This window comes from Oryctolagus cuniculus, chromosome 14 (assembly GCF_964237555.1).
Source record: "Oryctolagus cuniculus chromosome 14, mOryCun1.1, whole genome shotgun sequence".
Taxonomy (NCBI): domain Eukaryota; kingdom Metazoa; phylum Chordata; class Mammalia; order Lagomorpha; family Leporidae; genus Oryctolagus; species Oryctolagus cuniculus.
In genome coordinates this window covers 91530481-91545846 of record NC_091445.1, presented here as the reverse complement: position 1 = coordinate 91545846, position 15366 = coordinate 91530481, and the positions used below count along the sequence as shown (strand labels likewise).

General features: G+C 47.7%; 1 protein-coding gene across 7 annotated transcripts in view; it reads right to left on the bottom strand.

Moving 5' to 3' along the window:
* SEMA5A (semaphorin 5A) overlaps positions 1-15366 on the bottom strand; it is a 472925-nt gene that overhangs the window by 71680 nt on the left and 385879 nt on the right. For all 7 annotated transcript variants that reach the window (XM_070056841.1, XM_070056840.1, XM_070056845.1 and 4 more), the window contains 2 exons: positions 12924-13067; positions 93-240 (listed from right to left, as the gene is read on the bottom strand). In XM_070056841.1, coding sequence (XP_069912942.1) covers positions 93-240; positions 12924-13067 — 292 coding nt within the window. The remainder of the gene's footprint in view (positions 1-92; positions 241-12923; positions 13068-15366) is intronic.

Genomic DNA, 15366 nt, shown 5'->3' with positions numbered 1-15366 from the left:
AGAACACCTAGTGTGTGCAAAACATTTAGTGCACATTGAGTCTGGACCCCTGCTCTGTGTTGTGGGCTGGGCATGAGGAGGAGGCTACTCACCACGCTGCAGCCTGTGCAGTCGGGCCCGTTCTCGCAGGTCCTGCGACGTGCTTGTATGCCGCCCCCGCACTGGGCTGTGCACCGTTCCCAAGGACCCCAGCCCGTCCAGAACATGTGGGGGGGGCACAGCAGATGCTCGTTGCAGTATCTGGAAGGAGGAAGCCAACAGGAGAAGGAAAGGGTTTAGTGCCCCAGGAGACTGCGGACTCCTCCACTCGCCGTCCCTGCCCGGATGCTGACCACATGGGCATGCTCAGGGTGGACGGGCTGTTTGTGTTTGGAGCGGTGGCGCCATTCAGGAGGCAGACGTGACGCTGGCCATGCTGTGTGTGCACAGACAATGGGGTGTGCGGCAGAGGACGAAAAAAAACTGCTAAACTCACAATGCAAGATGGATCTTCCTGTGCAGCCAATTAAAGGAGAAACAAAACAAAACAGAACCCTTCAAACAGACACCCAAAAATATGAGCATATACCAAGTATCAAGATGGGGCATTCATCTAAACATAAACAGGGAAAAACAAAGTAGGTTAAGAATACAAAGTCAGTGCAGTTTTACATCAAATTCAGTTCTCATTCGTGAATCACCGAAGTCCCATAATCTTATTAGGTCAAATTTTTAAAAAGTTAAAGCATGAGTTTAACACAAAGGTCCAAGCTATCTACTGCTTACTTTATAGTATCTTAAAACTAACTTGTAGGCTCTCAGAATGATGTTAATATTTAAAAGACCATCAGATACTCAAAAGGAATTCGGATACAACTCTACAAATATCTATGCTAATATTTGAAGTGATTGAATAAGCCTCTATACTTCTACAAATAGAGGGATTTCCCCAATCTCCTGCTCCATACCAAAGCATGCTTTAGCCCCATGGTGAGCCACATTTCCCTTCGATCTTGAATACTACACATGAAATGGAGCGAAACGAGGAAAACAAACAAACGAAGGAAACAGTCTCCATGTACAGGTTATAGGGAGGAAGAAATGACTGTGAACATGGTTAAATACAGCAGGACACACTGTGTAGATGAAAGGGCTGTTGAAAACCAATAGTCAGTCTACTAAGCCCAAATTTAGACTCTAGGATGAGAGGTTCCCCCCCACATCTTCCTCCCCTGCCAGTCCCTCTGCCAGAAGCAGAGCGTGAAGTTTCCCATTGGCCAGCCACCTTCAGGTATACCTGTGCTGGTACAGACTTGACCTTCAGGACACTATGCAAAGGGAGTCACTGGGCGCCTCCTGATACAGGTGCGCTCGCTTGAGTTGAACACAGGAAGAGAAACAAGCTCAGAATGCGCAGGACAGAAAACACCATCTTTTAGACCAACTTCCCTGAGAGGCAGGGAGTGGGGGTGGGGGGGAGAACATGTGCACACCCAGGAGAGCTAGTGCTCGCATCCATTGGTTTACTCCCCAAGTGCCTGCAATGGCCAGGGTTAGGCCACGCCGAAGCTGGATGCTGGGTACGCATTCCAGGTTTCCCATGTACACGGCAGGGACTCCACTACTGGAACCACTGCCTCCTGCCTCCCAGCATCTGCACCAACAGGAAGCTAGAGTCAGGTGCCGAGATGTGACTCAGGTTCATGCACGCTCATGTGGGACACAGGTGTTTCTACCCTAGACCAAATACCTATCCTTGGAAACACCATCTTACTGTATGGTGGCATCACCACACTCTACACACAGCAAAGGAGGTGTAAGAGTCAAAGAGGATGGCAAACAGTAGCCAACAATCCGGAAAAGGAATCTGGGGCTGTAGTTTCCGGAAAGCAAATGCAGGTCCGATTCCCGTGTTTTTGTTTTGTCTTTTCCTCCAAGCCTGAAAAACCTCCTGGAGATCGTGAGGGCTTCAGGAGCAGGGACACTAGGAACGAAGTAGGAAACAAGGCCTGGCTGACACTCAACACCTTCATGTGTTCATGAAAGGACGGAGGTAGAAACAGAAGAGTGAAGAAAGAAAGGTGACTGGGAAGCAGCGGGGAGCAAAGGTAGAAAGGAATGGAATGATCCATCGGTACTGATAGAGCGACAGAACTGGGACTCCAGAAGAACTGAGCAAGTCCCACAGAGCTCCAGGGACAGAGGCACCATGGCAGTCACACTGGAGACTCATCTCCAGGGACAGAGGCACCATGGGAGTCACACTGGAGACTCATCCCAGGGACGGAGGCATCATGGGAGTCACACTGGAGACTCATCCCAGGGACGGAGGCATCATGGCAGTCACACTGGAGACTCATCTCCAGGGACGGAGGCATCATGGGAGTCACACTGGAGACACCCCAGGGACGGAGGCATCATGGCAGTCACACTGGAGACTCATCCCAGGGATGGAGGCACCATGGCAGTCACACTGGAGACTCATCCCAGGGATGGAGGCACCATGGCAGTCACACTGGAGACTCATCCCAGGGATGGAGGCACCATGGCAGTCACACTGGAGACTCATCCCAGGGACGGAGGCATCATGGGAGTCACACTGGAGACTCATCCCAGGGACGGAGGCATCATGGGAGTCACACTGGAGACTCATCCCAGGGACGGAGGCACCATGGCAGTCACACTGGAGACTCATCCCAGGGACGGAGGCACCATGGCAGTCACACTGGAGACTCATCCCAGGGACTGCTGGCTCATCCTGATGAGAGGACGGTCCTCTGAGAGTCGATGAGCTGCTCTTGGTCTGTTAGGGGCTGTGCCATATGGGACAGGTGGATGGCGCTGATGCAGCAAATGCCCCCCAGCGGAAACTGAATCACAGCCCCAGCAAGAGCTGTCCCTACCTAGGCAAACACGATGGTGGAGGGAGGGGGAGGCAGGAAGAGAGAGGGGTTTGCTGCTGCAGATGGAGACGTGATATGGCATCTGTGCTTAACATGCAGAAAGACAAACACGAGTCCAAAGTCACGCTCTCACGTTAAGGTGGAAGGCAGTCTTCCTCCCGGAGAGACACAGCTGATGCGGAGCTCGGAGGGTCAAGGCCCACGCAGGCCAACAGCTTGGTTTCTTTACTTTTAAAAAATACTTATTTATTTACTTGAAAGGCAGAGACACAGACACAGAGACAGAGATATGGGGTGGAGAGGAGGGGAGAGGGAGAGAGAGAGAGAGAGAGAGGGAGGGAGGGAGGCAGGGCATATGGATCAACCCCTAACTGGCCACAAAAGCTGAGGCTGGGCCAGGCCTAAACCAGGAGCCAGAAACTCCATCCTGGTCTCCCATTTGGGTGGCAGGGACCCAGTTACTAGGGCCATCCTCTGTTGCTTTCCTAGGCACATTAGCAGGGAGCTGGGTTGGAAGTAGAGCAGCCAGGACTCAAACCATCTCTCCGATACGGGATGCTGATGTTGCAAACAGCAGCTTCTCCCACTACTTCACAACGCGGGGCCTAATGCAGCCAATGGAACTAAGAGGTTATCACTGTTCTTTGTCTTTCAGTCATTGAGAAAACAGAGACACGTCAGGTTTCCCTTTTGAGGTGGCACCATGGTCTCCCAGCATCCTGTCTCAGAGCTCAGAGTCCCACCCACATTGCTAAGTGTAATGGGGTGAGGGGAGAAGCCTCCTTAGTGAGAGAGCCTGGCCTCTCTACAGAAGACCCAAGATACATGGGGATACAGTAGGCTAAAAGGACCTGACTTTTGGAAGTATATGCAAACATATTGTCTTATAATAAATACATGTTAGCATTTGTGTTGGCGAATGGACTATCCTGGGAAGAAACTGCCATTTGTCTTCAGAACATGTTTTGAAGAAGTCAAGAAAACTCAGAATATGAGAACGCTCAGCTTTTAATTAAAAATATCCCTCTGCAGCTCCCTGTGCTCACCACGAGAAAGAGAAGAGCCCTTCCGATTTCAAAGTCGATTCACCAACACAGAGAAGAATGTATTTCTTGGACTCTTTAACCCTAACCTCAGCTTCAAAGCTCCCCCACCCCCAAACCAATGGATGGCAAGGGAAACTCTTACTAAAAGTGCTTAAAAAACCTTGACTGTTGACAAACAGTCCAGCAACTGAGCTACCATTTCCCCATAGCAACGTAAAGGACAGTGCATAAATACTTTCTCACCTCAGCCTACAGAGCAGTTGACCTGTGACAATGCTGGGCGTGCTACTGTGGCTGAAAATCTACTGCAGGCCAAGCTAGGGTACGCTTGTACACAGAGCTCTCAAACAGTGTTACCAAGTTGTCTACTGGGCTGCATTTTAAGATCAGTCCTCCCTCCCTCCCTGCCTCCCTCCCTCCCTTCCTTCCTCCCTCCCTCTCACTCTCCCTCCCTCTCACTCTCCCTCCCTCCCTCCCTCCCTCCCTCTCACTCTCCCTCCCTCTCTCCCTCACTCCCTCCCTCCATTCCTCTCTCCTTCTACAGTAGTCCTGTGACGTCACACCAAGCTTGGCTAAGGTGTCACCCTGTGGAACTGCAGCACCTCTAACAGGGGAGGTCGGGGGAAATGGAGGTGGCCAGATCAGCTCTGTCCTTTTGAGGATGGGTCTCCATTCAGGAATCCACGTCACAAGAGAATGCTCAGACTCATAGCACATAATACGCCATGAAGTCTGCATTCCGTAGAAAACTGTGAGAAAGCAAGACCCCCTCACCTTCACCCCCAATCTCTGCTCCCATCTCACTCAGCTACACAAACTCGGGTGGGTGTCTGGCCCAGCAAATACGATGCTGGTGAAGATGCCTGTGCCCCACATTAGAACGCCCTAGTTTGATGCCTGCCTCGGTTCCTGACTCTGGCTTCTTACTAATGTGAGACCTGGGAGGCAGAGGTGAGGCCTTAAGTAATTAGGTTTCTGCTACCCACTTGGGAGACTTAAAATGAGTTCCCAGACCCAGCTTTGGCTTGGCCCAGCCCTAGTCATCGAGAGCATTTGGAGAGTGAACCAGAGGACAGGAGCTCACTCACTCTCTATCTGCATCTTAAATAACTAAAAAAATTAAAATATATAAACTACACAGAGAAAAATGGGAGTGGGAAATCAGTTATGTGGGCATCCGTGCTTGTTTAAACCTTGACTAATTTCTGGATAAAACATCTGCACATGGCCAGCAGTGGGTTCTGCATTTCTCTGGTCCTCACCACAATGCTTTCTTTACCACATAACGAGCTAAATGTTTCTGGAATTTTATAGTTATGTTCGGGTTCCAGTATCTTTTTTAGATTTATTTATTTTAAAGGCATCGCATCAGTAGGCTTTAGTATCTTAAAGCGTAGAAAGTCACAGATAAATTTCATGATGTGTTAAATATTAATATTTTAATTTTGTCCATGAGGGCTTACTCTTATTTTGTACTTAAAAGCTAACTAATGACCAAGCATTATTTCTCCATAAGTTATCTACTTTTCCATAAACCTAGTCTCTTTGAAACAAATGGCCTGTCCTAGTACCACACAGATTAGAGTACCAAGCCTGCATCATGTTCTTTGCTCCACCATATCACTTTGGGCTACAAACTGTGTCCATTATGGCCGTAAGTCCATGCTAGCCTCTCACTGCTGCCTCTGTTAGCACGAATCAGTGAAGACCCTTTCAAAAACTATTTCCTCCTTGATTCATTGAAAGTAACCATCCTTTTGTGGGCTTTACTGGAAGAATTAAACAGTTGATGGCACCCAAGACACTGTGTACCCATTAACTCCATCAAGACATTTGAGATGATTCTTGAGGCAAGAATAACGACCTGTGAAGAGCATCCTTTGGCTCATCCCAGGATGGAGCACACAAAGGTAACGGATGCAGACACGGGGCGGTTACATAATGAGCTCGCGGCCGTCCCTGGGAGGCTCTTCCATGGGCCGGTCCCATGATGCTCACTTCCCGGAATTCACACCAGGAACAATCCGCCCCCACTGAGTGCTTCCAACCAGGAGAAGATGTCAGGGAGGTCAGGGCTGTGACTAAGTCACGTGAGACAGCTGCGTCAGAAAATCTCTCTCTCCTTGACTTTGCGGAAGTAAAAGTTAAGCTCAGGAAGGGCCAGGTGTCAGAGTTGAGGACCAGCTGCAGCTAACAGGCAGCAAGAAACCAGGAGCCTTCGCCAGATACCGCAGTAGGAACCGAGGTGGCAATGACCACGTGATCCTGGAGCAGCTCCTGCTACCGCAGAGCCTGAGAAGAGAGGACTGCCGTGGCCTTGACCTTGTCTACACCTGTGCCTGAAATAAAAGACCCACGGAGTGGGGGCTAGGCTATGGTCCCCCAGAAACTGTGAGCAAACAGACAGCATTTTTCACAGGGTGGTGAATGGGGATATTGTGGTGAAGTGACTCTCAAAGACCCCTTCTGATACCTGGAAGTACGGTACTACTGTAAAAACACCCGAGAACGTGATAGTGGGTGTGGAGCTATCACGAATGGTTAGAGCAGTGATGGAAACCTAAACCATCTGATGCAGATTTCATTGGTAGTATTCTGGCCTTGGGGAAGCTGCCATGGAAGGTTTAGAGGGAAATAGAATAAAGAATTAAAATGGAGCCACAAAAATGACAAACAGCCTATTAGAAAATGGGCAAAGAACTAGAATAAAAACTTCCCCAAGTAAGATATGCAAATGGCCAATAAGCACATAAAGAAGACGTTTCACAATGTGAGTTATGAGGGAAGTCAAACTCGCAGCTGAGCTGTCACTGCATACCTGCTAGGTGGCTAGAATTGAAAAAAGAAACAGAAAACAACAAGCATTGGCCAGGATGTGGAGTAACTGCAATCCTCATTCAGTTTGTAGCCACTCTGGAAAGCAGGTTGGCAATTCCTCAAAAATCTAAGCACAGAATTAACAGACAACCCAGTGTTTTTACTCCTAGGTATATACAGAAAACAATCAGAATCCTCCACAGATCCTCAAGTGCCAAAGTCCATTACCACGTTACACAAAACAGCTGAAAGCTATCAAGAAGTGGTGCTTGCTGATAGAGAAATGGACAAGAAGATGCGGCAGAGCTACACACCTGGGTATTATCTAACCTTCAGAAAGGAATTCAGCTCTCTGCCATGGCCTGGGAAAGCAGTAGAAGAAGGCCTAAGTTCTTGGTCCCCTGCACCCATGTGGGAGACCTGGAAGAAGCTGCTGGCTCCTGCCTTTGGTCAGCACAGCTCTGGCTACTGTGGCCAATTGGGGAGTGAACCATCAGATGGAAGATATCTCTCTCTCTCTCTCTCTGCCTCTCCTCTATCTGTGAACTCTGACTTTCAAATAAATAAATAAATAAACAAATCTAAAAGAAGGAAGGAAGGAAGGAAGGAAGGAAGGAAGGAAGGAAGGAAGGAAGGAAGGAAGGAAGGAAGGAAGGAAAGGAGGGAGGGAGGGAGGGAATGGAGTCCAGATAGATGCTACAAGAAACCTTGAAAATACTATGCAGAGACAAGTGAGATACAACAGGGCAAATACTGTAGGGTCTGTAAGAAGCAAATTAGTGGTGACCGAACATAAATTAGGTCATAAACAGCTGAAAGGCTAGAATAAGTAGTGACTAGTTACTGGCTACAGTTTCTGTTTGCAGTGGCGAGAAAGTGTTTGAAACAGACAGTGTTTATGGTTGCACAAAATGGTAAATGGAATTAATGCCACTAAACCGTACAAGTAAAATGGCTAAGTGGATAATATAAGTTACAGACGCTCTGCTCCAATAAAGAAAAGCTAAAAGGACCCAGGAGTGTATTCCTGGAAATTGGAGGAGGGGAGAAGGGAGAACTCTGTTACAGAATTGCAGAAAGCTTCCTGAACTATTGCCTGAAGTCATACAAAAGGTAGAATGTGGAAGCCTTGCAGGGAGTTACCCAGCTTAAGAAAGTTGGTAAGCCAAGTGCTGGCGGTGCTGCCTGGCTTACCATTGCTGCTCCCAGTAAAGTGCGGGATGGCAGAGAAACGGAGGGATGGGCCACTAAAGAAAGACACAAGAACTGGAGGAGTTTGGAGTTCAGCCTTTCCTTGCAGCCCACAATAGTGAAATGAAGAAATGAATTCCAAGCTCTGCCGGGCAGAGTGGGCATAACGCAGAAAGCTGGTGGTGTGACTGTGCCATCGCCTGGAGAAGCCTCGGGAAGAGCAAAGCATCCATGTGGCATTTTCAGGAGGCCGAGGCCAAGGCCAAGTGTGGGTCTCATGGGTCCTCTCAGCCGCACCTGAGGGCCTGGAGCAAGTTAGAAGGTGTTGTCCCCCAGGCATCTCCCCATTCCCCTAGGTAGAGAGGCACCTGTTTCCAAAACACCTTTGAGTGTGGCTTTTCCTTAATGTAGTGAAATCCCAGGAAATCCTTGGAAGACCCAGAAAGTGTTTCAGAAAGTTTTTTCTCAGCAGAAGTTCCACCAGCTTAGACAGAAAGAAGAAAGAACCTGGTTATATAACAGAACAAAGCTTCCAAAACTCCTGCCCGGAGTAACAGAGAGAGAACATGTAAGTGTGAAGTGAGTCACACGGGTGAGGGCACTCTCAGTCTCAGTGCTGAAGGTGCGGCCTGGGGGATTCTTGCTGCTTCCAGCACAATGTGGGATGAAAGAGGAAACCCAAGGGTTTAACTGTTAGACAAAAGGACAGACACAGCACAAAAACCAGGTTGTTCAAAGTGCAACCCAGAGGCAGGAAGGAGGCCTAAATACTACTCAGCCAAGAGAAAGGCACCTTTGTGAGACAGGCAGGCGGTCTCAGAGCAGATCTAGATGCCAGGCAGGCAGAGCCAAGCACCCCAGGGCACCACGCTCAGCCTTGACACTTACAAGTCCCCACTCCTCTTGGCTGTGATTCCTTTGCAACTTCATTTCTCCGCCCATGCTGAACAGACATCCTTTGCCTGGCCCACCGTTGTAGGTGAGGTGTGTCCGCGGCACGGACCTGTCCTCTGGCGGTGTGTCCGCGGCATGGACCTGTCCTCTGGTGGTAGAAACTCATAGACCAGGAAGAACTAGAGCCAGTCAGCATCATCTGCTTCTGGGCCTGATGCAAGTGATAAGGTCCTGGGCTTTGGGTCTTAATGGGATTCAGACTTTTGGAGGAACCTGGAGACGCGTGTGATGCACTTTGCATGCACGGGGCGTGTGGATCATTGGGAACAGAGAATCAACTTGGGCAGACAGATTCTAAAGTGACTCCAATGGTCCCTGAGACCCCTGCCCCACGTCATCCCCTCCTCTTGCATGTGGACAAGGCTTGTGACCTACTTCTTTTTAAAATACTTATTATTTTAAAAATGTATTTGAAAGGCAGGAAGGGGGGCCAGAAAGAGAGAGAGAGAGAGAGAAAGAAGACAGAAAAAGGTCTTCCACCTGCCAGTTCACTTCGCAAATGCTGGTCCAGATTGAAGCCAGGAGCCTAGAACCGTCTGGGTCTCCCACATGGGCAGTAAGGACCTCCACATCCGAGCCATCACTGCTGCCTCCCAGCACGCACAGCAGCAGGAAGCTGAAGCTGGAAGGCCAGCCAGGGCTTGAACCCAGGCACTGTGATGGGGGTACAGGTGTCTCACGTGGGCTCTTAGTGCTGTGTCAAATATTTGCCCATGGCAAGTTACTTCTACAATCGTGCTGTGGAAGACTGCGATGGTTATCTCGCCAGGAGACTCTGTTCCTGGCTGGACTTGAGGAAGCAAGAAACTGAGGCAGTCTCTGGGTAACAACTTAGCAAGAAACCAAGTTCTCAGTCTGACAGCACGCAAGGCACTGAACGCTGATCACAACCATGTGACCTTGGAAACGAGTCCTTCCCCAGCTGGGTATTAAATGAGACCACATCTCTGGCCGATGCCTTCGTCACAGCCCGCTGAGGACCCTGGTTAGCCATGAAGGAAGTCCTGACCCCTGGAGATTGTCAGATGGATAAAGGAGTGTGGCGCTGAGCCACTGTGTGTGGGACGACTGACACAGCACACGGGAACACTGACACAGATAACAAGACTGCGTCTTTTTAATGTTTACCCAGAGGCCTGTTTCTTCCTATTTGTTATGGCCTCTTTGGGAATCCCTGCTCTTACCCAACTCTTGCTACACAAGAAATTTCAGAACACAACAACCAAATGTCTCTATATTCCAAAGCACATGGGAAAGTAATTTGGACAGCTGTTATTTCAGAAAACAATAATGGAAGTGCTGCTGAGGTTTCTGTAGCAGCTAAACTCTCACCAAATTGTTCTACACACGGGAGACTTCTTCCCATCACAAAGTCACTAATTCTAATCCTGATATGCATTTACAGACTGCTGTGTGCGAACGGGTTCCTTCACCTGTGACTCCTCTGAATTTCTGTAGGATTGATGGCAATGATTATATTCATCATCCCGAATGTCTGGCCCATGGTCTTTGGTATTCTCCTGTGAAGACCAAGGTCTGGTTCCTATATTCTTGTGTTTAGTCCTAACTGTCTACGTTGTTGGGATCAGGTTGAGTTCACCCTCTGTATCAGTAGGTGGCGAGAACTCCCACGCAACATGGTAAGGAAATATAAGAACCTCCTGCTTGGGAAGACCAGTGAGGAGACATTGGGAAGCTCTATTTTCCTTAATCTCTTGGCAGCTATCAGAAAGACTATTGGATAGTGGCCGGTGCCGCAGCTCAATAGGCTAATCCTCCGCCTACGGCGCCAGCACACTGGGTTCTAGTACCAGTCGGGGCGGCAGATTCTGTCCCGGTTGCCCCTCTTCCAGTCCAACTCTCTGCTGTGGCCCAGGAGTGCAGTGGAGAATGGCCCAAGTGCTTGGGCCCTGCACCCCATGGGAGACCAGGAGAAGCACCTGGCTCCTGGCTTCGGATCAGCGCAATGCGCCGGCCGCAGCGCGCCAACCGCAGCGGCCATTGGAGGGTGAACCAATGGCAAAAGGAAGACCTTTCTCTCTGTCTCTCTCTCTCTCTCACTGTCCACTCCGCCTGTCAAAAAAATTTTTTTAAAAATTAAAAAATTAAAAAAATAGACTATTAGATAGTGAGGATTCATTTTTTTTTTTTTTTTGACAGGCAGAGTGGACAGTGAGAGAGAAAGAGACAGAGAGAAAGGTCTTCCTTTGCTGTTGGTTCACCCTCCAATGGCAGCGCACCACGCTGAACCAAAGGCTGGAGCCAGGTGCTTCTCCTGGTCTCCCATGGGGTGCAGGGCCCAAGCACCTGGGCCATCCTCCACTGCACTCCCTGGCCACAGCAGAGAGCTGGCCTGGAAGAGGGGCAACTGGGACAGAATATGGCGCCTTGACCGGGACTAGAACCTGGTGTACCGGTGCTGCAGGCAGAGGATTAGCCTATTGAGCCGCAGCGCTGGTGAGGAGTCAATTTTATATACACAAAAATCTCTCACAGTTTCTGTTCTTATCATCCATTTCTTTATTATTCAATTTCAATTATTTCTTCATTGTGAAAGGACTTAAGTAGTTCAAATTAATGCTTCCTCTGTCAAAAATAAATAAATACAATACACTTGAGTCCCCCAATGCTTTCGTCCTTTTCCCCCAAGCTTTTCCTGAAACTGTAGCTTTACAAACAATAGATGTGGGACACAGAGCCTATGTGTGGTAGCCACAAAGTCAAACAGCCTCTCCCTTCCTGGGTGCCCTGCCAGGGCAAGGCGGTGGTTTGTGGTAGTGACTCACGACTAGGAAGGCTTTGCACAGGGGAGAGTGACTTTGTCCGAATGACCCACATCACGTGACAGCACGCCACACTTACAAACTTACAGCCGATTTAAAATCTTATAGGGCTTTGAAAAAGCAGGGAGACAATTCCTCCATAATCGGCTTCCCTGCTTTTCATCTGGTGGAGAGAGAAGATGACAGATCTGCACGAGGTTGTCTCAGGGGACCACTTCAAACATGACAAATCCTGCTTTGGACAAAGCGTCTTCATTTCCCTCTTAGTCCAAAGGAATGGCATCTTAATTGGTAAGTGGGAAACACAGGCAAGGGGTGAGTCTCCCTCATTTCAGGTTGCACTAAACGCCTCTTACAGAACCATCCACACGGTCAGCCTGCCGGCTTTGCTTGCCTACATACTAATCACACAGCAAATACCTGCAACCAGTATTTTTATAAGAGGCTGCACTGAGCTTCTGCCAATGAACGTGTGCCTGTTACACTCCCATTAACAGGCACTGAAAGCTATTCAATAAGTTCAGGTCAATACAGTGAAAGCGTGGATCCTGAAACACCGTGACACGGATCTACCGCAGTTCTCTCCCAGTAGTGACAGACTGGAATACACATTAAACTGAAAAGATTTTAGATCTTTAGATCTTGAAATCAAAACTGTAAGTCTAATTCCACACAAAGAAACAAATCAGTAAATCCCAGACTACGGTGAAAAGCCACCATGTATGGAAAGCTTAAAAACCACACAGGGCAGAATCCCTACTCTGGATTGGGCTACAGCTTCCTGGAGAGTGTTTATCAACAGATTGGTGTAGAAATAGACGCAAAACCCTGAGCTTGTGCCTATGCGCAACTCCTGCTGTCTCATTCAGTTCTGGTGGAAACCACAACTCCTGCCCAGTAGCATCCGGACCTAGGACCTCGGGGACTCTGGGGAACAGTGGCTCTCAAGAAAAACAACACCCATCCTCCAGCAGCCTCCCTTCCCAAGCCTACAGGTGCCAGCATAGGTGGCCTGGCGCCTTGGTCTCCGCATCTCAGTTGCTCGACTGAGCCAACCCAACCATGCGGCCCAGGATTCTGTCAACAGAGGCTTCGATCAAACTGAACGGATGTTAGAAAGAGACGAGGACGACCCAGCTCAGCGCAGAGGGATGCCGCAGATGAGCTAAGCTAAAGTCAGAGCTAAAACTGACAGCGCTGGGATGAGAGTGCGCCTGTGGGCAGGGATGTGGGAGCTGGGCGGCACGCACCTTTCCTCGCGGTTCTGTCCCACGCACACGCGGCCCCCGTGCCGGGGAGTGGGGTTGCTGCAGGACCGCTGCCGCACCTGGAAGCCAATCCCACAGCTGGTGCTGCAGGGCGACCACGAGGTCCAGGGGGTCCAGCCGCCGTTCCTGGGAGAGGAAAGAAATGCCATCACTCGTCAAACCGTCTGCACCTGCAGCCCGCACACGCATGCACGTGGTCCCCAAGGCCGCCTGCTGAGGAGAGGGAACCCCCGACAAGGACTGGGCGCACTGGGCCATGGAATCCCAATGGCTGTGGGCACCCCTTCCCATCCCAGGCACCTGATGTCAGAGCCAAGAAACTGGAGAATAAAGGTCCAGTGCACCATCAAACAGCATAAATGTGCTATATTAGAAATTACAGGTTGAGCATTGCTAACCCAAAAATCTGTAAGCCAAAATACTCCAGTATCAGAAATGTTCCAACTCATGTGATGAGTCCTGGTTAGACTGCAAAACACACTACGTTCCTCTCAGGCACGTGAAACATACCTGAAATTGAGGCACAGACCCCATCACCAAGATACACAATTATGGATATGCAAATATCTCAGGCTGAGAACACCTAAATTCTGGTCCCTAGGATTTCAGGTAAGGAATTACTCAGTTATTAAAATATTAAACTAATATAGAATAATATTATTTCACTGAAAATCATCAGAAATGAATCTCGAAATCTCTAGAGTTTATGATTTTTTGACTTGCATCCATTATAAGCTCTAAAAAGTGTGCCTTTGAATAAGATAACCATCTAACACTGTACAAGCTGCTCTAAGATCTAAGTCACTCTCCTGAGGTGCTCACATCAGCAAAGTCTTCCCTAATGCAGGAAGCTCTACAGCAAATTATATTACAAATGCAGGAAAGGCATTGAAGTTCAGATTCTCGCCTGTGTTCTTGGGAACTGGCAAAGCCATGTAAGAGCATGAATGAGGAGCTCAGAGTGTGTATACAAGTATAGATTTGCGCTACTGCACACGCACAATGTAGAAATATTTAAAATGAACCAACTATACCACAGTGCTTTATAAACTAAACTGCTACTCAAAGGTAGAGGGATTCTTTCTTTTTAGTATTGTATTCGTTCCTTAAAAGGCCTGAATTCACAGCTTAGAAGTCAAATATCTTCTTTAGCAGTTTGTTCTTGCTGGTCAGAAATAAATTACGGGCCGTTTTAAAGGCATTAGGTATTAAAATAGCTATTGGAGGTAGATGCAAAAGGCCCACATAGATGGTGAATATTTGTCTGCTTCAGAATTCACAAGTGAATTTCTAAGGATATCGGTACCTGCACTTACGGCATTTATATTTCTTTGAAAACAAGTTAACTCACTTTCATTCTCACATTTACTTTTTATATTCTTTTAAACAGGAAGGACCACCATACCACGGAAGATCTAGGTACAAATAACAAGTTGAATGTATAATTTCTAAAATAATTTCAAATGTAAATCATTCTAAAAAGTTATCAGCATAATTTGCATTTCTCTATTTAATTTACTGAAACTTTGTAATAACATAAATAAGATGCACAGTGACAGCTTTGTGTGTGTTAATAAAGCTGCTTCAGATAATTTAGCCAAAATAATCGTAAAGTGAGACAGATCCTCCCACATTTCTCATGAAGGTAATTAACTAGTACCTTGTAACCTGCTACCTACAACCTTAAAAAAATCATTCAATGTATCGAATTAATGAAAACCTTAAAAAGCAATGTTAGAATAAGCAAATGACATTTTTACTTTCAAAATTTCTTTATATGTGAACAGAAGTGTGAGATAATGCAGCAAATACTGATTTCAAAATTGTTTGGAAATTCTTCATTTCCCCAACTTTTAAACAGATACAGAAGTTTATGATATACATTGGTTTTTTTTACCATATATAGAACGTGTTGTATACTGGGCAGTAAATAAATACAAGAATACCAGGGAAACTCCTTTGCGAAACGAACTATAGGATATGTTCATTTTAATGCACTGTTGAAATCCAAGCTTAATTTCTTCATAATATGCACTTCTATGAACTATTAAAGTGCCTATAATATGCCTAGATTCCAAAATAAACCTCAAGCCCCTCTTAATTCCATCTTTCACAAACATTTTGAAATATCTCATAAAATGATGTATAGTAATAGGTATACTCTAAGGAGATACCTGGACGCAATCTAACACGCCATGTTTTTATTATAAGGACCTGGGGCGACACACTCTCCAGCGTGACCAGAGGCAGACACAGCAGCCAGCAGTGTTGTACAAAGTGCCATCTTGACGTGGTAGCATTACGTGGGTCCCCTGGATTTAAGTGGGCTCACAGCAATCCACTTATGCACCTGAAGCATCGCTGAAGTCGGCTCACTTGTTTGATTTTATCGGTCACCGCTGAGCAGCTCTGCTTGGAGAACGAG